This window comes from Oryctolagus cuniculus, chromosome 6 (genome assembly GCF_051225735.1).
Source record: "Oryctolagus cuniculus isolate XC-2025 breed Fujian yellow rabbit chromosome 6, ASM5122573v1, whole genome shotgun sequence".
Classification (NCBI taxonomy): Eukaryota; Metazoa; Chordata; class Mammalia; order Lagomorpha; family Leporidae; genus Oryctolagus; species Oryctolagus cuniculus.
The window spans coordinates 80,551,605-80,573,238 of record NC_142872.1 but is presented as its reverse complement, the minus strand read 5'-3'; the positions used below and the strand labels follow the sequence as shown (position 1 = coordinate 80,573,238).

Below are 21,634 nucleotides of genomic sequence, written 5' to 3'. Positions count from 1 at the left end.
GAAAGAATGGGGCTGGTGTTATGGTGTAGCAGGTTCATGCTCCAATTGTTCCACCTCCAATCCAGCTCCCATGGCTTGGGTCAAGTAGTGGAAAATGGACCAAGTATTTGGGTCCCTATACCTATTTGGGAGATACAGATGAAGTTCCTGGCTTCAGTCTGGCTCAGTGCTGGTAGTTGGGGCCATCTGGGGAGTGAATTAGCAGATAGAAAATATCTCTCTGTCTCTTCTCTTTTTGTAGCTCTGACTTTTACATAAGTAAATAAATACTTTTTAAAAAATAAAATATAGAAAGAATCCAAACGTCTATCAACCAAGAAATGGATAAATAATAAGTGGTGCATCCTTAACATGGAATATTATCTAGCCGTGAAAAAGCAGAACGTACTGATACATGTCAAAACACAGATTGATCGTTTTTTTTTTTTAACTTTTATTTAATGAATATAAATTTCCAAAGTACGGCTTATGGATTACAATGGCTTCCCCCCCTTAACGTCCCTCCCACCCGCAACCCTCCCCTTTCCCACTCCCTCTCCCCTTCCATTCACATGAGGATTCATTTTTGATTCTCTTTATATACAGAAGATCAGTTTAGCATACATTAAGTAAAGATTTCAACAGTTTGCTCCCACACAGAAACATAAAGTGAAAGATAATAGATGATTTTTTAAATGATGATGAAATCAGATCAGACCTATTGTCATGTTTAATCCCAGCGAGAGTCAAGTTGGGAATTGATAATTTCTTCTTTTTTTTTTTAATAGAAGATCAGTTTAGTATACATTAAGTAAAAATTTCAACAGTTTGCACCCCCATAGAAACACAAAGTGAAATATACTGTTTGAGTACTCGTTATAGCATTAAATCTCAATGCACAGCACATTAAGGACAGAGATCCTACATGAGGAGTAAGTGCACAGTGACTCCTGTTGTTGACTTTACCAATTGACACTCCTGTTTATGGCATCAGTAATCTCCCCATGCACCAGTCATGAGTTTCCAAGGCTATGGAATCCCCTTGAGTTCTCCAACTCTTACCTTGTTTAGACAAGGTCATAGTCAAAGTGGAGGTTCTCTCCTCCCTTCAGAGAAAGGTACCTCCTTCTTTGAAGACCTGTTCTTTCCACTGGGATCTCACTCACAGAGATCTTTCATTTAGTTGTGTTTTTTTTTTTTTGTTTGTTTGTTTTTTTTTTTTTTTTTTTTTTTTTTTCCAGAGTGTCTTGGCTTTCCATGCCTGAAATACTCTCATGGGCTTTTCAGCCAGATCGGAATGCCTTTAGGGCTGATTCTGAGGCCAGAGTGCTGTTTAGGACATCCGCCATTCTGAGTCTGCTGAGTATCTCGCTTCCCATGTTGGATCACTCTCCCCTTTATTTATTCTATCGGTTAGTATTAGCAGGTACTAGACTTAAAACACAGATTGATCTTTACAACTTAAGCTAAGTGAAAGCTGTCAGACAGGGAAGCCTCCACGTTGTATCATTCCATTTATATGGCATGTCCAGAATAGGCAGATTTACATAGACACAAAATGGATGAACGCCTCCCTGTGTCTAGGGGAAAAGAGTAGGGAAGTTACTGCTAATGAGTACAGGCTTACCTATTAGGGTGATGAGAAAATGTTCTAAAATTACAGTGTGATGATTGTTGTACAACACTGTGAATACAAAAACTGAACTGTACATTGAAATTAGTGAATGCTCCGGTAAGTGAACTGTGTCTCAACAAAACTCTTAACAAAAAGATGGAAGTGAAGCCTTTTGAGTTCCATAGCCTTGGCAACTCATGACTAGAGCCTCGGGAGATTTCTGACACCATAAACAAGAGTGTCAAATTTTTAAGTCAACAACAGGAGTCACTGTGTACTTATTTCTCATGTGGGATCTGTCCTTAATGTGTTGTCCAATGTGAAGTAATGCTAGAACTAGTACTGAAACAGTATTTTACACTTTGTGTTTCTGTGTGGGTGCAAACTGATGAAATCTTTACTTAATATATACTAAATCGATCTTCTGTATATAAAGATAATTGAAAATGAATCTTGATGTGAATGAATAGGAGAGTGAGTGGGAGATGGGAGGGGTGTGAGTGGGAGGGAAATTATGGGGAGGGGGAAGCCACTGTAATCCATGAACTGTACTTTGGAAATTTATATTTATTAAATAAAAGTTAAAAAAATAAAAAAGATAGAAGTGAAGAAAATTCCCACACATCCACAGTCATATTCTGTAACATGTGAAAAGGAGCTGAGAAATGTCAATTAAAATACAGATGTGGCAGAAACAGATACCATGATTTAGAATGTAGTAATCATTTAATGACTGAAATTTACCATTTGCTTCCTATGTCCTGGAAAACACAGTGCTGTGTAAATCACATGACTATACAGAGCAATTTGTCATCAGGTGTAATCTCACTTCTCAAAATTGGTCATAAGAAAATAAGAGAGCTTTGTCTAAAAAAGTAGAAAAATGATGGGCATGTTGTGCAGTGGGATGCCTGCATCTCATATCAGAGTGCCTGCTTCAAATTCTGGCTCCTCCACTTCTGATCCAGCTTCCACCTTATGTGCATTCTGGGAGGCAGTATGTAATAGCTCAAGTTTTTGGGTTCCTGTCTGCCATGTGAAGACCCAGACTGAATTTTAGGTTCCTGTTCGAGCTCTAGCTGTTGCAGACATTTGGGGAGTTAACTAGCAGATGGAAGATTTCTCTCTCTCTCTCTCTGTCTCTCTCTCTTTGTTTCTGAGAGTCTCTGGCTTTCAAAATAAAGTGAAAATAGAAAAAAGGAGAGCACTAAAGGAAAAAGTAGATTTACTGCAGCATTATTGATAACATTAAAGACCTACAAGTCATCTAAAGATCCAATAATACCAAAATGTTTCATTTATCTATAGAATATTACTCAATGTTAATCAATAAAAATATTGCTAAGAAAACTACATAGCTTCTTGTGTAAGTGATCGTATGTATTAGACGTGCAAGGGATGCTACAGGAGTGCTGATGTGCTGTAAAATTAACAGCATTTCAGATACTTCATAAAGGATTACATCATTTAATCTTATGGTAACACTTTGAAGCAAAGATTACCGAGGAAATTTAGGCACACAAAGATTCAGTAAGATGTCCAGGTCACCATGCTTGTAAATGGCCAAGTTAGCATTTAAATTTCATCATTTGACTTCTAAGATCACATGAAAGCCATGAGGCTGTTCCGCTTTGCCATCACAGCACAGCATTGTGTGTTAAAAGTCACGGTACAAACAAGGACTGGAACAAGTATTCAAAAACTAAAATACAATTTTCTGGTATGATTAGCAATAAATCATTTCTAATTTTTAAACTTTCTAAAATTCATATAACTTCTTACCTTTATACAAATAAAAAGTGGAGAAGAGACCATAATCTCTTCTTTGTGTTATTACAGTCTCCAAATTCCCTTACAATCAAAGGTTTCATGTATATCAAGAAAATTTGATGCCAGTGAAATGCCAAAACAGAAAATAATCATTGTTACATGTTAGGAAATGTACAAGTACATCTTATCTTAGCAAACCAGGTATAACCATATCAATTTTACCTTGAATATATCAGCAGTGTTGGGGTTAAATAGATGGTGTTTCCCAGATCCCAAAATAATAGGACCTGAGCATTTTGTTTCTCCATAGACATACACAGACACTGTTGCTGTGGTGCCAGCATTTTCAAAGTCTCCAGTGACGATAGTCACCTTCCAGTCTCCTTCTGCAAAAGGGAAAAGGACATCAATATATAATTATGGAGGAAAATCATATTGATATCAAGAGAATGAGCAATTCTCCTTAGTGTACTAAATTATTAAACGAATGGTTTGTGAAGTCAAAAAGTAACAAAATAAGTGCTTGTCATGCACTACCTTTGTGGAAGCTGGCAAAGGAAAATGTTTTGAAAATATTATAGAATTTTGATTACAAAACAAATAAGGATTTTTGAGAAAAAAATAAATATTTTGAACAAAACGCCTCAGTTGGAGACATTGAACATTATGCATTTGACTGAAAGATTCAAGAATACATTGAAGCATCACTGCCAAACCTTCCCTTGGGAATGGAAGACAGAAATATTGATCATCTAGCCTGGAGGCATTATCCAAACAAGGAAATAGCCCTGTCTAACTGAGGTTAGTGACATAGTTGGTACTCATAGCAGATGAGTGATAATGATGAGGAAGACCTAATAGCAAAGCAAAAGGAGCCAAAAAGTTTCTCGTGAAAATTTCCGGTGTCTACTTGGAGTTTGCATGAACCAATAGGAAAGGGGGAACTGCAGTATAGGAGAAATAGGGCCCAGCAAATGGAACTGGGCTTGGGCCAGACAATGCATCTCTTAAGCAGAGATCATTGAGCTTCCTGCCACAGTGATGCCAGGAGCACAGGAAGGAGGGAGCAAGAGTAGTATGACAGAAAATATCTTTTCACAAATCTATGGGTCGTTCTCCCATTGATTTAGTAGGATAGACAAATTGAGACAGTATTCATGAGACAGTATTTGTGTTAGCATGTTGTACACTTCTTTGGGAAACTGTCCTCATCAGACAGGCGGCTGTGAACCCCTCCAGCACTGAGTCGCAGCACACAGCCAAGCTAAACTACAGGGTAGAAACAGTGTGGAGCATGCGACTCTCCTCATCACAGGCTTCCCCAGAGTGCAGGAGCAATCTGAAGGTGTCTTCAGGATTTTCAAAGGTTCCATATGCACATACTATTTGTGAATATTTTTAACATTTCCAAAATGTGCTTAAAACCTACCACCGCCATGCTGGACACCTGACTTCTCAGTAACTACTCCGCTAAGATGTTCTCTTTTTCACAACATAGAAATGCGATTCCCTTCTCCCTACCCCAATAGATGTATAAACATCACTAGAACATCTCTAATCAATTTGACAAAATTTGCATCAAGTAAATTTTGCATAATGTATATTTGATATAAAGATGGAAATGAAGTGTTGGGACCCAAGAGTGAAGGAGCAGCAGAAGGGATGTGCCTCAGCCACCTTGTTTTGAGGAACTTCAGCTCCTGTGGGAAAACAGGAAGGATGCAAATTTCAAACCATACTCCCACTGAAAATCCTATCATGATATTAATTCCTACAGAAAACCTGTGCTTTGTTGAGGCATAATTCAAGAAGCTAAATGATTCCCCCAACACACACCTTTTCAGATTTTCTTTCCCATATCATCTTTTTTTTTTTTTTCCTTTCCATGCCATCTAGGCCTGCCTTGGATTTTCCTCTCAGGCAATCATGGGTAGAGAGACAGGAAGGAGTTTGTGGATAGACTTGGCTATCTTATTTTTTAAAACAGAGACAAATAGCCGGAGCCACTGACTCACATATGTCTCTCTGTTACTCCCTTTTGGAGTTAACATGTCTCCATGACATTTATGTTACCAGTAGAAAACCAATGAAGGGGCCAGCACTGTGGTGTAGTGGGTAAAGGCACAGCCTCCAGTGCTGGCATCCAATATGGGCACCAGTTTGTGTCACAGCTGCTCCAATTCTGATCCAGCTCTCTGCTATGGCCTAAGAAAGCAGTAGAAGATGGCCCAAATCCTTGGGTCTCCACACCCATGTGGGAGACCTGGAAGAAGCTCCTGGCTTCTGGTTTCAGATCTGCACAGCACTGGCCGTTGTGCCCAACTGGGGAGTGAACCAGCAGATGGAAGACCTTTCCTTCTCTGTCTGCCTCTCCTTCTCTCTCTGTGTAATTGTGACCTTCAAATAAATAAATAAATAAATCCTTAAAAAAAAGAAAACCAATGAAATGTACTCTGCATATATTTGTGCTGATTTTCAAGTTTCCCTAAGCATACTTTATCTTCTGCCACCAGGAAAAAATAACTCTTTCCTCTATGCTTTCTACAAAATATTTAAAAAAATCTGATCACTTAACTTGTCTCTGAAGTTCTCACTATCTAAAATACTAAATAGTAAAGAACATCTGTAGAAAACAGCATTGAAATTAAATTATGTATTATTATGTATTGAAATTAAAATTCCTTCTGTCCTGTAAAACAGTTGGTTTGTATCAATGCTAAAAATCTATCTACAAGTTTTGCATTGCTTTAACTGTCTCAGAATTAAAATTATTTCCCTGCAATTTTCTGTTGAAAAGTTTTCTTCATCAAAAAAGTCAGAAAGCTATGAATTCAGACCTTTTGTCTATACATAGTTCTTTTTTTCTTTCCTATAAGTGCTGTCTGCTCAACTTCAAGAACTCGTTTCTAAAAATGCTGTCATCTGTTAATCTCTAGAAATTACTTCTGTTAGAGCCCTCCAAGGAAGAAAGAAAATACTATGTAATCAAAGTCTAAACACTTATCTTACATTTACCAGTATTTCTAAAAGTTTAAGAAAACATTTGTTGCTTGTGCAATAACCGTTACTGACAATCTACCTTAGTCTGCCCCATTTCGTTCTCTTCATTCACTCTCAAACTGAAATTGGGGGAGATACCACAGCAGTGGCCTCCATCTAACAACAACCTACTGCAGAAAAAAAGGAAATTTTTCTTAGATTCTGCATTCCCAGGAGGCCCATATTTCTTTTGTGTTAAAAATACTCCAAAAGTGGTCCATATATACTCTATGATCTTCAAAAACTCCATAATAACTTGGATTTCTTCTCAATAATAAACTAAAGTTTAATAGGAGCTTCTACTTTCACAATGAAGAGTGTTTCTCTGCTGCTTTGCTAGTTCCATTCTTATTGAACTCAGTGTAACAACTATAGATACTATTGAACTAGAAACTCCTAAGCTTCAGTCTATGATGTTCTCCACAAGGAAGTGATTAACAGATAAAGTTACTGATTAATAGACATTAAGTATTCACATTACATAATGACTGATTAAATATTAAAGCTACTTCTCAGAGACCAGGGTTGGCAAACTATGACCTATGGGCCATATCTAGCTGATTACCTGTTTTTGTAAGGTTTCATATGCTGGCCACTGGTGTTCTGGTGCTACACAAGCAGAGTCAAGCTATTGCAACAAAGACCACCTGTTCTGTAAAGCCTAAAATGCCTATTATTTAGCCCTTTATCATCAAAATTTGCTGAATCTTTCCCCTTAGCTATAACTCAAAAATGGCCTCTCAATGAGTGGTTCAGACTGAACATGCAAGATTTAAGCAGTACATGCAGAGCTATTAAACATTGATTTCCCAGACATTTCCCTGTCAAGCCATAAAAATACTTGGTTTATTTATAATAAGTAACTAAGACAGATCAGGTGTATGCTGCACTGGGAGCCTGCATTATTCAAAAAAGGCTGCACTGATATCTCCTGACTTATTGGCTATTTTGCAACGTGACCATTGTACTGGTTCGTTAAGAATCCAGGCTGCCATTGGCCAATACATGCAACAGAAGCAACATTCTGCAAATTTAGAGTCTAAGTGTACCTGAGGCTATTAGAAATTCTCTCTTGAGGCATTGTCTCTTGAATCCCAGGAGCCAAGCTTTGAAATCTCAAGACATACATACCTCCCGTAGGCTGGTAACTTGCACTGAGCTCCCAGCATTTTCAACTGGCAGCATGAAGAAACGATTCTAAGAGCCCAGCCCAGCCATAACCTCAAGTGTCTGAACCTGCAGCATTATTCAGCTAAAATCACATGAAACGCTCTAAACAAAATCACCTCTCTGAGCCACATCAACCCTACAAGGTAGATGATAACAATATATTATTGTTTTAAGCCACTAGGTTTTGGGCAGTTGCACATAGACCAACAGATAGGTGGAATAGCTGCTGAAAGCATTTCCTACATAAGGGTTCTCCAATTTCTTGTACTTATAAATACCATGTGTATTTTTAAACCAAGTTTGAATATTAGCAGGGGTGCAAGCTGGAGTTGGCTGAGGCAGCTATTTCATAGGCTCCAAGTAAAGGAAAAAAAAAAAAACAGTTTGGTCTGCCATTATCTGCTTCCTTCCCAATGTCTTCTTATCAATTGGGGGTTCATTCTCACAAAGGCACCCGTGAGTTATTTTGGGCAAGACCATGTGGCTAGTGAAGTTCAATAGCCTTTCCTGAGATCTTAACATTTTTATCTTTCTCTTCTTCTCTGCATTCTTTTACAGGGATTACATGCATTTGACTTTGCAGCTCAGAAAATTAACCCTATTGTTGAATATAGAAACATCTGTGTCTACACACATTTTCAGTTACTTGGCAACTACCCACTGAATACTCAAAGCAATGCAGAGAGGATGAATGTAAATTAAGCTCTTACCATGCAATTGCTAGTTCTGCACACTGAAGGGAAAACTCCTTGCAGCTGCCTTCTCTCAGTCACACCAATGCAAAATAAAACCATGGGACTCTCAGTCACACCAATGCAAAATAAAACCATGGGATGCCGTGCTTTGCCTGGTGGTGTGGCAGACAGCAACATGGTTCTGTGATGTTTACCTTAATGGAGCAGGACCCAGGAATATGCAGCAGAACAGAAAACACAGTGGACCTCTGAAGACTGCAACTTCTCCCTCCTCAGATTACCGTTAAGGATAGATTGAGATGGCCCGAAAAGACAAAGGCCACTGTGAATGAAATGTTTGCTTGGCTCTTACTTGGTAGAGAAGCTGTGCATTGCGATGAAGCAGAAGGGAAAGACGGAGAAAGATTACAGGTGACTTAGTGGGCCAAAGTTCCAAAGCTGACCAGATTCATGCGTTCCCCCGCTCCTCCCCAAAGCACTGTGCAGGCTTCTCAGCCTCTAAGTGATGAATCAATCACTATCTCTTCACCCATGAGAGAGGTCAGGATAAATAAAACTTCAACTTTGCCTCCACAGCAATGTTGGAGCATTACTTATAGATTGGCATGGCTTTCGTGTTTAAATGAGCTCTTTCTATAAAACTGGTGCCCACTATTCACGCACCACAAAGTGGCCTCTGGCGCTCTCTGACGCCTCCTCACACAGGTCCTTCCACTGTCCATCAGCTGTCCTCAAGGGTCCCTCCTGTCCCCAGGACTTGGCCTGAAACCCCTCTCTTCTCCTCCTTCCAGTTGCTGAATGCCTTACATCTCTCAGCTTAGAGGTCACCTCCATCAAGAAGCATGTTCAGACAGGCCTCCCTGACTCTAGGACAAACCACTCACTTTCACACCTTAGGTGGATCCTCACACACCTCACACATGCAAGCTTCAGACTTGCAAGTGAGTGTCCTGACATTATCAGGATCCTCTGCACTGCTTTTTACCCATCCAAATTGTAAGCTCCTTGTAGGGTAAGCTTTGATATTAAGTACTTCTGTGTCCCCAGTGTTGAGTGCAATAATTGTGGTAACCTCTCAAAAAGTGAATGACTGAGTCATTTATATAACATCTTGAAATCCATTACATATTTTGAAAAGCCAAGGTGGCAAGAATATTCAAGGTGTTATTATTATTATTATTAATAATAATATTATTATTTCAGTGCAACATAAAGTTATGTTTCAGCACAATATATAACTTTCTCCATAAACAAAGAGCAAGTCTTTCTGATGATGTGTCATTAGTGTCATTTTCATACAGAGGACAAGGACATTGTTATTTGCTTCATAATAGGTCTTATTATTAGCACAAAGATAATGGAAACAATATTGACCTTGAATCACCCACATTTTCAAGGGCATGCAAATACATTTCAATGAGATTTGGTAAAGAGACTGTAAATAAGACAGGTGATTATTTATTCTATTTTGTGGTAATTTCACTTCTAAATAATCCTATGTATATAAACTCACAAGTCCTTCAAAATGCAACCTCCTAAGAGGATCATGAGGTATTTTTTTGAGTTTTTAAGTGCTTTACAAATATTTTTATTCTTTCAAGAGACAAATATTATTAATCCTATTATACATGCAAAGCAATAGAGAAATTTTGTGCTGACTACCACAGGAGCCAGGATAAATTTGATACAGAATTAGAAACAGTTATGCTTCCTGAATAAAAGAGTTTCAAACAATGCTCAAATTTCTCCACTGTAAGTTCAGGAAACAACCATGACACACTATGAGAAACAAATCTGTTATACATTTTATCTTTTTTTTTTTTTTTTTTTTTTTTGGACAGGCAGAGTTAGACAGTGAGAGAGAGAGAGACAGAGAGAAGGTCTTCCTTTTTCCTTTGGTTCACCCCCAAAGTGGCCGCTACGGCCAACATGTTGCAGCCGGCGTGCTACACCCATCCAAAGCCAGGAGCCAGGTGCTTCTTCCTGGTCTCCCATGCAGGTGCAGGGCCCAAGGACCTGGGCCACTCTCTACTGCACTCTCGGGACACAGCAGAGAACTGGACTGGAAGAGGAGCAACCCAGACAGGACCAGCACCCCAACCGGGACTAAAACCCGGGGTGCCAGCACAGCAGGCGGAGGATTAGCCTAGTGAGCCGTGTCGCCGGCCAATATACATTTTATCTTAATACTGGTTTTAGAGTGACTCTCTCATCATTCTGTGATTCTGTTAACTATTCGTCATGGTATAATATGAAAAGAGATACTCCACATACAGGACTGAATGGAGATGACTAAGAAGGACAGAGAGAGCATTTGGGGTGGACCACATGCCTGCTCCAACCCAAAGGCCAGTTCAGTGAGATGTATGCTGGAATGGTGATCAGAACACTCAAGATAGGAATAAAACCTACTACAAGGGAAAAAGGAGTTAAGAAATTAACATTTATTGATGATGCGAGATATGGTGAGTATTGTTCAAGGTGCTTTACAGATACTATTTTGTGTAATCCTCACAGCAACCCTGAGATAGATCTTATTATTGCCTATGTTTTGTGTTTTATAGGAAAGAAACCAAGGCACAAAGAAATACAGTGATCTCCCATGTAAGCAATGCATGTGCACTGTGAAGCCGGACACTCAGTAGCCTCCCTAAGCATGAAAGCTTGCTCCATATCACTATTGAATGGGAAGCACCATTTTGTCCTGGTTGCTCCTTTAACCCTTCCTGGAATACGCATGCCTAAGGGGCTATGCACCAAATGTCAGTTATGTCAACTTCTGGCCTCTGCTGAGAGTTTCTCTGGCTCACCTTCTCTCCTTTTGATTCCAAACTTGTCCACACTGACTCCTCTTTTCCCACAGAGCCCCATCAGAATCTGTTAAGCCAGTTTCAGGTCCTGTATATCAATACCGACAGAGCAGTTGTGGAGCTGGTTCCTTTGGTATCTCAGCTTCACATATTATGGACACTTATTAGAGACCCTGACTCCTCAGTTGCTCAGGATCTTAGGTGATCAGAGTGTCTTCCTGTGGGGAAATCAGATTGCTACAGCAGGAAGACGCTCCATACAGCACAGGGCCTGGCAAGCACCCTATCATTATCCATACCACCAGACAAAATTGTGCCCTACATGATCAGAGCAGGGGGCGGCCCAAAGCCAACTACATTTGATTCAGAATGCATGATGATACTACAGGATATTTTATGTGCCTAATTATGGTTAACTGAGACTAATCATTAAATTTAATTTTCTTTCCCTGAGCAGATACTATTTGAGCAGTGAGGCCAGCTGAGCATGAGACAGAAAATATTTTAATAATCTTTAGTACAGATAATCCACCAAATTGCTAATAATCATATTACAAAGAATTGACATTGCCAGTAAATAAACTAGTAAGTGCTCCAAGGTTTTTAAAGACCCTCAAGTCAGAAATCCTTGGAAGCATTTGGGTAGAAAGCGGAGTCATTTAAATGCCACAGTTTTGTATAGTGGTTAAGAGCTGAATTCCAGTAGCAGTTCTTTCACTTACAAACTGCTTACCCTAGGACAAGGTTCTAACACTTCTGAGCCAATTTCCTAGGATGATAATTTTACATATTTCTCACTGTAATACAACTAGAATCTAGAAAATTAACAAAAAAATCTAACTTTTAGTTATATTATTCAATAAGATTGAAATGAGTAAGATCGAATGTACCAATTTTGGTACTTAATTCAAATAAGAAAGTAAGAAAAATCCCCCACTGCCAAATAATATTAAGAAGAAGACCATGGGGCTGGCATTGTGGTGCAACAAGTAAAGCTGCCACTTCATGTGCCGGCATCTGCTATGAGTGCTTGTTCAAGTTCCAGCTGCTCCATTTCCAATCCAGCTCTCTGCTAATTATATTATATTATATTGTATTATATTATATTATAGTCATCTGGGAAAGCAGCACAGGATGGTCCAAGTGCTTGGAAAACCTGCAAGAAGTTCCTGGCTCCTGGCTTTGGACTGGCCTAGCCCTCGCCATTGCGGCCATTTGGGAAGTGAACCAGTAGATGAAAGATCTCTCTCCATGTGTGTATCTTTCTCTTTATGTAACTCTGCCTTTCAAATAACTTTAAAAAAAAAGAAGAAGAAGAAGAAAATGGGCCATAAGTGAAACTGTGTGTTATGCATTTAGCCAAGAAGGTCAGGGTTGAGTTGTGATAAATGCCAGTGCTACAGGCCAAGAGAACAGCAGGCTACAGCTCTCTCAGGGGTGGGAACTGAACCTAAGACTTTTGAAGTAAGCAAAAGGGGCTGCACATTCAGCAAATGGTGGAGCTCCAAATAAAGGGCAAAGTAAAGGGAAATCAGCAAGAACCCTGTGTGTCTCCAGGAAGGTTCTATGTGAAACAAAAGTTAATATGGAAAGTAACAGTGATCTCCACTAACAAAATCTCTTTTCTCTTGGGTCTGGAACAATGCTGACAGCTCAAGATTTTTAAATAAGGTAGAATAGCACAATGCAAAGACAAGAATGTTACATAGTCATACGCACAAATTATAAATTAGTGGGGGCAGTTGGAAGCTGCTTCTTTAAGGCAAGAACAGTACAGACTTTCAAGTTGAGTCACTTGCATTTGCCACCAGTGTGACATTAGGCAAGCTATAAAACAAACAAACAAACCTGTGCCTTTTAGTTCCCTCAGTTATAAAGTAGAATAATGATACTACCTATCTCATAATTATTGTGAGTTAAATAAGTTAATTTATCTAAATCTCTCTTTTTTTTTATTTGACAGAGTTGGACAGTGAGAGAGAGAGAGACAGAAAGGTCTTCCTTCCTTCCGTAGGTTCACCCCCCCAAATGGCTGCCATGCCAGGCACCGTGCTGAACCGAAGCCAGCAGCCAGGTGCCTCTTCCTGGTCTCCCACGTGGGTGCCGGGGGCCCAAGCACTTGGGCCATCCCCCACTCCCTTCCATGGCCATAGCAGAGAGCTGGACTGGAAGAGGAGCAACCGGGACTAGAACCTGGTGCCCATATGGGTGCTGCAGGCGAAGGATTAACCAAGTGATCCATGGCGCCGGCCCCCTAAATCTCTTTTACAACACAGTAACTAACGCATTATGTTTGTTATTTATGTTACTGTCACTGCTTCTATTCCACATTGCACTAGAGTCCAAGACAGCACGTTTAGCTAAGATAAGGTATTATTATTCACATATGATATAGCTGCCCTCACAGATCATTTAAAAAGTATTTTGAGAAAATTTATTAGAATTAGCATTTTTTTTTTGATAGGCAGAGTTAGGCAATGAGAGAGAGACAAACAGAAAGGTCTTCCTTTCCTTTGATTCACCCCCCAAATGGCCGCCACAGCCGGTGTGCTGCGCTGATCCGAAGCCAGGAGCCAGGCACCTCCCCCGGTCTCCCATGCGGGTGCAGGGTCCAAGCACTTGGGTCATCCTCCACTGCACTCCTGGGCCACAGCAGAGAGCTGGACTGGAAGAGGAGCAACTGGGACAGAATCCGGTGCCCCGACCAGCCCTAGAACCTGGGGTGCTGGTGCCTCAAGTGGAGGATTAGCCAAGTGAGCCGTGGTGCTGGCCTAGAATTAGCATTTAAATTTATTATTATGCAATTCATATAAATGTATTGGAATTAATGATGAGGTTTAACATAGTAGCTAGATATAGCAAAAAGCATTGCTAAAATTGCAGTCCAGCAATGTATATTATCTCACAATTGTAAGAAAATGTTTGGTGCTCCATTTTCAACACAAATTGCAAAATTACTGTCAGCCAAATTGCAGATGTAGTGAAACTTACTTGGCAAAAAGGATGTTATGGAGTGGAGTAGCAAACTAACAGGAGGAAATTCTAGATAAGGAAGGTGACTATGTAACTTAGATGATTTCCTGTAAGATTATACACCCCATAGCACTCAGCCAATGAGGAACCAGGGGAGGGTCCTGAGTGCTAGGATATATATTGCTTGCTGTATGTCTTAAATAATTGTGGGAATTAATTAAACATAACTAGGAATTAGTAATGGGACAAACCTGTATTTAGTGTTAATCATCTCAAAATTATATTAAAATCATCTCAATTGATTCCTCTTTTCCTTCCCATTTTTAAAAAGAAGTAGCATTTTGCTGTACTGCAGCTATGTAGAAAGGCATAAATTGCATAAACGTGCTTCATGTATTCATACTTTCAAAATCTAAGATTTGTGTTTGTTTTTCAGCATTGTTAACCACACTGTAACACTGCCTTAACAGATTAGGCAACTTCAGCTCTCACAGTGCTTTCCAAACCATAAACTAGCTCATTCACATAACTATAAGACTTTTAATGTATTTTCACAATCATATCCCAAGAAATAATAAATATTACATTCCATAGAATTTAAAAATGAACCAAAAGAGGATCATTTACAGGCAAATAATGATAGGGTCTCATGAACTAAGGCCTATGATTAATCCACTTTTGTGCTATTAAAAAAAATCCAGGCATTTTAATTAGACCATATAAAATAAACTAAAAATAAATACTTAATTACAAGAAAGCATTTTGTAAGTTTATTTTAATCAAAATAACACTTAAAGAAGAATATCTAACAAAATCCTAGTTCAACACCTTCCCTGAACAATGTGATCTCATTATGTTCAATACCACTTATGCTGAATGCATACCTTTTGTTGTTGAAAAAGGACTTTAGACATTTTCTATCAGTTAGTATTAGTAGACACTAGTCTTGTTTATGTGATCCCTTCGACTCTTAGACCTATCAGTATGATCAATTGTGAACTGAAATTGATCACTTGGACTAGTGAGATGGCATTGGTACATGCAACCTTGATGGGATTGTATTGGAATCCCCTGGCACATTTCTAACTTCACCATTTGGGGCAAGTCAGCTTGAGTATGTCCCAAATTGTACATCTCCTCTCTCTCTTATTCCCACTCTTATATTTAACAGGGATCACTTTTCAGTTAAATTTAAGCACCTAAGAATAATTGTGTGTTAATTACAGAGTTTAACCAATAGTATTAAGTAGAACAAAAAAAAATACTAAGAGGGATAAAGTATTAAATTGTACATCAACAATGATGACAAGGGCTGATCAAGTCACTGTTTCTCATAGTGTCCATTTCACTTCAACAGGTTTCCTTTCATTATAATCTTTACCTTAAAACTTAGCCTTTTTACTCACATATGCCCCACAACGGTCTGGAATTAATAGATAATTTTTCTACTTAGAGTGTCATCTTAAGTCTTATTACTTAAGGATTTATTGTAAGACACAGACCTTTTGCCGCACTTTGAAATTACCAAGAGACAGAAACATTAGTAAAATTAGGTCATCGTAATAGACTGGCACATATATAAAACTATCCTTTTAAAATAAAACAACAAAAAATAACGTATAACGTATAAGCCAAAACATGATTTCTAATATAAATAAATGCACATGTGTGTAAGTTGTGTCAGAGTAGACATGAAATGTTTGTGTGTCAGTGCTCATCTATATTAATCCAGGATGTTGAGACTAATAATGTTAGTATTAACTCTTGCCTATATTCGAATCTCTGCCCAAAGCATAATTGAAAATGAATCTTGATGAAGAATGGGATGGGAGAGGGAGTGGGAGATGAGATGGTTGCGGGTGGGAGGGAGATTATGGGGGGAAAAGCCGCTATAGTACAGAAGTTGTACTTTGGAAATTTATATTTATTATATTAAAGTTCAAAACAAGATAAAAAATATAGAGAGGTTTGTTAACCTCTCTATGCTTATTAGTAATCTGACTTTTCCATCTCATTCAGAAAAACTGCAAAATGAAAGCATATTGGTAACACAATTGCATGCTGATTTGAAGAGGATCTAATAAGAAAAAAGTTAATCACCTAAAGACGCCAAAAGAAAACTGAAAAACCAAACTGCAAATGAGAATAAAAAGTACAACTAATATAAATTAATCATTTGGAAGATTATTTCCCACATCTATGTAAATTATTGAAGGGAAGAATTAAACGGGAAAAAGGCACTTGGGACTAAAGTTGCTCATGTTACTTGCTTTATAATTCAAACTATAATACTTATTGTTAAATTCATTTTCAGTATTTTTCAATCAATAGTTTTAACTCAAGAATGCACTGCAAAAAATGTGCAAGGCAGGTAATCTTGAAACAGAAATAGATTATTTAGATGATTAAAAGATGAAAAGTGGCAACAACATTTACCATTTGCTTCCTCTTGTATTTTAGGTTGATGATTTATTTGCATTTCTGCAAAAATAAAAGTGAAGTGTAGTTAATAATAGCTCTGTCTGATGACATTATAAGTGGCGGGGGTGGGGAAGAACTCTTGAGTTTAACTCTTTAATGGTGGCAAATCCTTAGGTTCTTTTTTTAACTTAAGAGTAAGGCATATAACATTGCCAAGACACATCTTTACATACGTTTTTATTTTCACTGTGAACAGTAACTATAAATTCAACACAAAGGATAAATTATCAAAGGGAACATTCCAAGGGCAACTGGAACATCATGTTCCATGACGTCCAGATGTAACGAAATCATCTTGTACTTTCTTCTCCTGGTGCTTTCCTTAATTCTCACCTTGAGGATAAAGTTCAATTTCTGAATGAATAATACCCTGAGACATGAAGGGAAGCCATCTGAGAAAAGGAAAGAAAAAGAAAATTAATTTTTATTTTCTCAATTCTACACATAAAAATGTAGCTATAAAAATAGCTTTTTATACAGTTAAAACAATATAACCTATCACATATTCATCACTTTGGTAAGAATTACAACTTTGCTTTAAGACTAAAAGATGTAAGTTGCTAACCCTGCTAACCACTTATCTCTCCAGGTTCGTCAGCCCCCAGTCACCAGCACCTGCAAACCCAACTAGCGCTTCAGCGGTGCTAGCACAGAACCAAGTTGAAACAACAGCAAAGACAGGTTTCAGATTTAGAACCTGGTGCCTTGGCCAGCTTAGGAAGTGGAGCTTGCCTGTTGGCTTGTGGAAAACTTAGCATTTTAATATATTTTCTACAGGAGTTCCTGTCTTGATTTCACATGGCTATCTCTAAAACTTTTTCCTCAGTGTCTGCAAAATGAAATCATGGTAAAATTTAAAACATGGTGAATATCTTACCAATTTGGAAAATGTGCTTACGGTGGAGTAATGGCTCATCCTGATAGTTTCCCCTAAATTAGTCAAACTTCTCTGTTGGAATTTTTCTGTGTTGCATAAAAATTCAAACTAGACTCAGAAAACCAGTTTTATCCTTTCCTGGTTTTGTGCTCATACCCTCTTGAAGCTTAATTTCCTTTACTAATTTACCTGCCTCATAGAACTGTAATGAGGCAGAAATTAAAAGTCCTGGGAAAATATTTTGTGTGCTATTAAGTTATACATAAATGTTATTAAACCACAGAAACTACATTATTGCCATGCCACATTCAAACACACTTCCACACGTTTTCTCCAACAATATATTCACTTAATGTCGCTCCCCCTCTTCGTGGAGGAACGACACTAAGCCCTGCCTAGGCTTCATATCCGAGTCACGGCACCACTATGTCGCTCTCCCTCTTCGTGGAGGAACGACACAGGACCCTGCACTGTTCTTTTGTCTGCTCGGCCCTTCCCGGGTTTGCTGCTGGTTCTTCCCGGGTTGGCTGCTGGTCCTTCCCGGGTTGGCTGCTGGTCCTTCCCGGGTTGGCTACCGTCCCTTCCACCTCCGTGGAAGGGCGGTTCCCCCGTCACATTCCCCACTTCCGCAGGGGAGTGGCACACCACCGGCCGGCTCTCTGGGGGCTGCACAGGTGTTCCCCTTAGATGTTCCTCGTAGATGTTCCTGGTGCATGCCGTCTCTCTCCTCCTTTATAGTCCTCCTCCGCCAATCCTAACTCGGCTGCCCACACGCCGAGTACGCTGCTCTCCTCCAATCAGGAGCAGGATCAGCTCCTGGAGGTCATCACTCAAGTTGGCAAGAGGCAGCTGTGTAGAAGCTGTTTTCTTCTCTCCCAGCGCCATATTGTGGGAGAGCAGATGCATAGAATAAGTCTTAATTCCAGTAACTTAGTCTAGTCCGAGTTGCTCCCAGTTGCTCCCCACAGATCCCCTTTTCTTTTTATTTTTGGCGTTGATACGCGCCTGTCTTCGGTGCCCCGCGGCACACACTCTGCTCTGCTTGCTAGAGTTGCCCGCAGGTTCTTACAAGTCCTATCAATCGGGCAAACTGAATCCGGGTCCTCTCTTCGCCATGTTGTGAGGAGGTTTTTAGGCGCTGATGCGTGCCTGTGTTCGGTGCCCTGCAGCGCATGCTCTACTCTGCTAGAACTGCCTGCAGGTGCTTACAAGTCCTATCAGGCAAACCGAACCCAAGCCTTCTCATTGCCGTATTGTGGGGAGACTTATTGGTGTTAATTCATGCCTGTCTTCGGTGACCTGCGGCGCATAAGCTGCTAGCCGCCCGCAGGTGCTCATCGCCTCACTAATCAGGCAGACCGAATCCAAGCTCTCTCACTGCCATGTTGTGGGGAGGCCTTTCTATTTCTCTATTTCTCTATCTCCGGGCATTCCTATTTCTCCCATTTTACTTCTATCTTCCAGCATTCCTATTTCTCTCATTTCACTTCTAGACTTCTGTTTCTCTTATCCCTGCGGCTTCCCGGCGCCCGCCCCGAGGCTGCTTCTCGGCAGCTTCCCGGCTCTGAGCCGCTTCAGCCTGCGCCTCTCTCATCTGCGCGGCTTCCCGGCTTTGCGCGGCTTGGCTTCGCGCGCTCTGCAGTCTCCACGCCCTTCGCGCCCGCACCACAGCCTCGCGCCAGCCCCGCGTTCCCTATCTATTCACGCCCCGTGCTCTCTCTGCACGCGGCGGCTTCCGCGAGTCACAGCGTAGCTTACGTCTCCGCCACTAGCATTCAATCCAAGTTCCCCGGACTAACCTGGCGAATTCCAACCTGGCGGCCCACGTCTCTGCCTCTGGTTCCAGATCTTCGCCTCTTGCTCCCCGGGGTGACTTGAAGAATTCCAAGCTGGCTTACGTTTCTGCCTCAGCCTGCACTCGCGGCTTCATCCTCCCTAACATTTTTCTCTACCCGGTATATTTCCCTAAGTTTTCTTCCAACAATATTCCTCCCTCATTTCTCCTGGCCTCTCCCCACAGTCCGTATCCAAGTCTAAGTTTCTTATAGGTTTCACTTTCACTTTCAACCTGCAGTCCGTATCTGAGTCTAAGTTTCTTCTTGCTTTCACTTTAAATCCTAACTTCTTTCCCACAGTCCATATCTGAGTCTATGTCTAGGCTTTCAATAGCTTCTTCCGGCACCTTTTCCGTCCGGCTTTCCCCTAGGCTCTTCTAGTCTCTCTCTCCGGTATTTTCCACTTCTTCCCGTTTCTTCCCTCCTAGGTTTCCTATCCGAGTCACGGCACCATTATGTCGCTCCCCCTCTTCGTGGAGGAACGACACCAAACCCTGCCTAGGCTTCATATCCGAGTCACGGCACCATTATGTCGCTCCCCCTCTTCGTGGAGGAACGACACCAAACCCTGCCTAGGCTTCATATCCGAGTCACGGCACCATTATGTCGCTCCCCCTCTTCGTGGAGGAATGACACTAAGCCCTGCCTAGGCTTCATATCCGAGTCACGGCACCATTATGTCGCTCCCCCACTTCGTGGAGGAACGACACAGGACCCTGTGCTGTTCTTTTGTCTGCTCGGCCCTCCCCGGGTTTGCTGCTGGTTCTTCCTGGGTTGGCTACTGTCCCTTCCACCTCCGTGGAAGGGCAGTTCCCCCTGCCACTTTCCCCACTTCCGCGGGGGAGCAGCACACCGCCGGCCGGCTCTCTGGGGGCTGCACAGGTGTTCCTTCAGATAGATGTTCCCCTTAGATGTTCCTGGTGCATGTTGTCTCTCTCCTCCTTTATAGTCTTTCCACCAATCCCAACTCTGCTACCCACACGCCGAGTACGCTGCTCTCCTCCAATCAGGAGCAGGTCCTACAGTTTATTGGTTGAACTGGAGGCAGCTGCGTAGAAGCTGTTTCTCCCTTCTCAGCGCCATATTGTGGGAGAGCAGATGCATAGAATAAGTCCTAATTCCAGTAACTTAGTCTAGTCCGGGTTGCTCCCCACAACTTAATATTTAGAAAGTGCCCCTGTCAGCCTTTCAAAGAGACACCTATACTTCCATATGCATTGCAGCACTATTCATAATATCCTAAATATGGAATCAACTTGGGAGTTCATTGATGGATGAATGGATAAAGAAAAAATATATACATATGCAATGGCCTAATATTATTGTCATAAAAAAGGAAATCTTGACATTTGCAGCAAAGTAGATGGGACTGGAGGTAATTATGTTAAGGGAAATAATTCAGATACAGAAAGGCAAATACTACATGTTCTCTCTCATATGTGCAAGTTAAAAAAGTCTATCTAAACCTGTAATAGTGATTACTAGAGGTTAGGAAGTCAGAGTGAGTAAAGTAAAGCTGGATAATGGTTAGCAAACACAGTGAGAGGAGTATGTTTCCTTTCTGCATCACAGTGGGGTGACTATACTTAACAATAATGTATTCTATTCTGTACACATAACTGGAATAGAGGAGCTTCCAGGCTCCAAACATAAAGAAAATATAAGGAAATGGAAATGCTAATTGTCTGAATTGATTAGTTTATGCAATTTACATATCTTTAAATATTGCGTGATACTCCCAAAAAATGTACAAGTATTACATGTTTATTCAAAATGTTTTAAAATTTATGAAAAATGTGTATTATGGAAAAAGAAGAAGTGCCAGACATTTTGCTAAGTGTTGGGACTACAATAAGAATGACAGCAATAAGGAAAGTGATCTGAAGAACCATCCAGTGTAAAGGGAGGAAACTGATATGTAGAATCATAAATGTAATGCAATGTGGTGACTGATGTGAGAAATCCCTACACTTGTGACAAAAGCAGAGAAGACTGATAAACTGAATGGCAGGAATGGGTAAGTGCAAAGGGATGGAAAATGACAACGGAAGTTCAACAAAGAGGTCACAATTGAGCTGAAGGCTGGACAAGAAGTAGGTATTTGACAGTTATTCTTAAGTGTTGAAATTTAACTGAAATGTGATCCCTGTTAAACATAAGAGTGGGAATAAGAGAGGGAAGAGATGTACAATTTGGGACAGGCTCAAGCTGACTTGCCCCAAATGGTGAAATTAGAAACATACCAGGGGACTCCAATTTAATCCCATCAAGGTTGCATGTACCAATGCCATCTCACTAGTCCAAGTGATCAATTTCAGTTCACAATTGATCATAATGAAAGGACTAAGAGTCAAAGGGAGCACATAAACAAGTCTAGTACCTGCTAATAC

The 21,634-nt window shown here is 40.3% G+C and overlaps 1 protein-coding gene across 5 annotated transcripts in view; it reads right to left on the bottom strand.

Moving 5' to 3' along the window:
- Positions 1–21,634, bottom strand: part of RP1 (RP1 axonemal microtubule associated) — a 376,321-nt gene that overhangs the window by 75,655 nt on the left and 279,032 nt on the right. For all 5 annotated transcript variants that reach the window (XR_016235656.1, XM_089335241.1, XM_089335243.1 and 2 more), the window contains exons 23-25: positions 16,866–16,924; positions 16,488–16,532; positions 3,587–3,750 (exon numbers count right to left, since the gene is read on the bottom strand). Coding sequence is in view for 4 of the 5 variants with exons in the window: in XM_089335241.1 (XP_089191367.1) it covers positions 3,587–3,750; positions 16,488–16,532; positions 16,866–16,924 (268 nt within the window). In the remaining variant the exon portion in view is untranslated. The remainder of the gene's footprint in view (positions 1–3,586; positions 3,751–16,487; positions 16,533–16,865; positions 16,925–21,634) is intronic.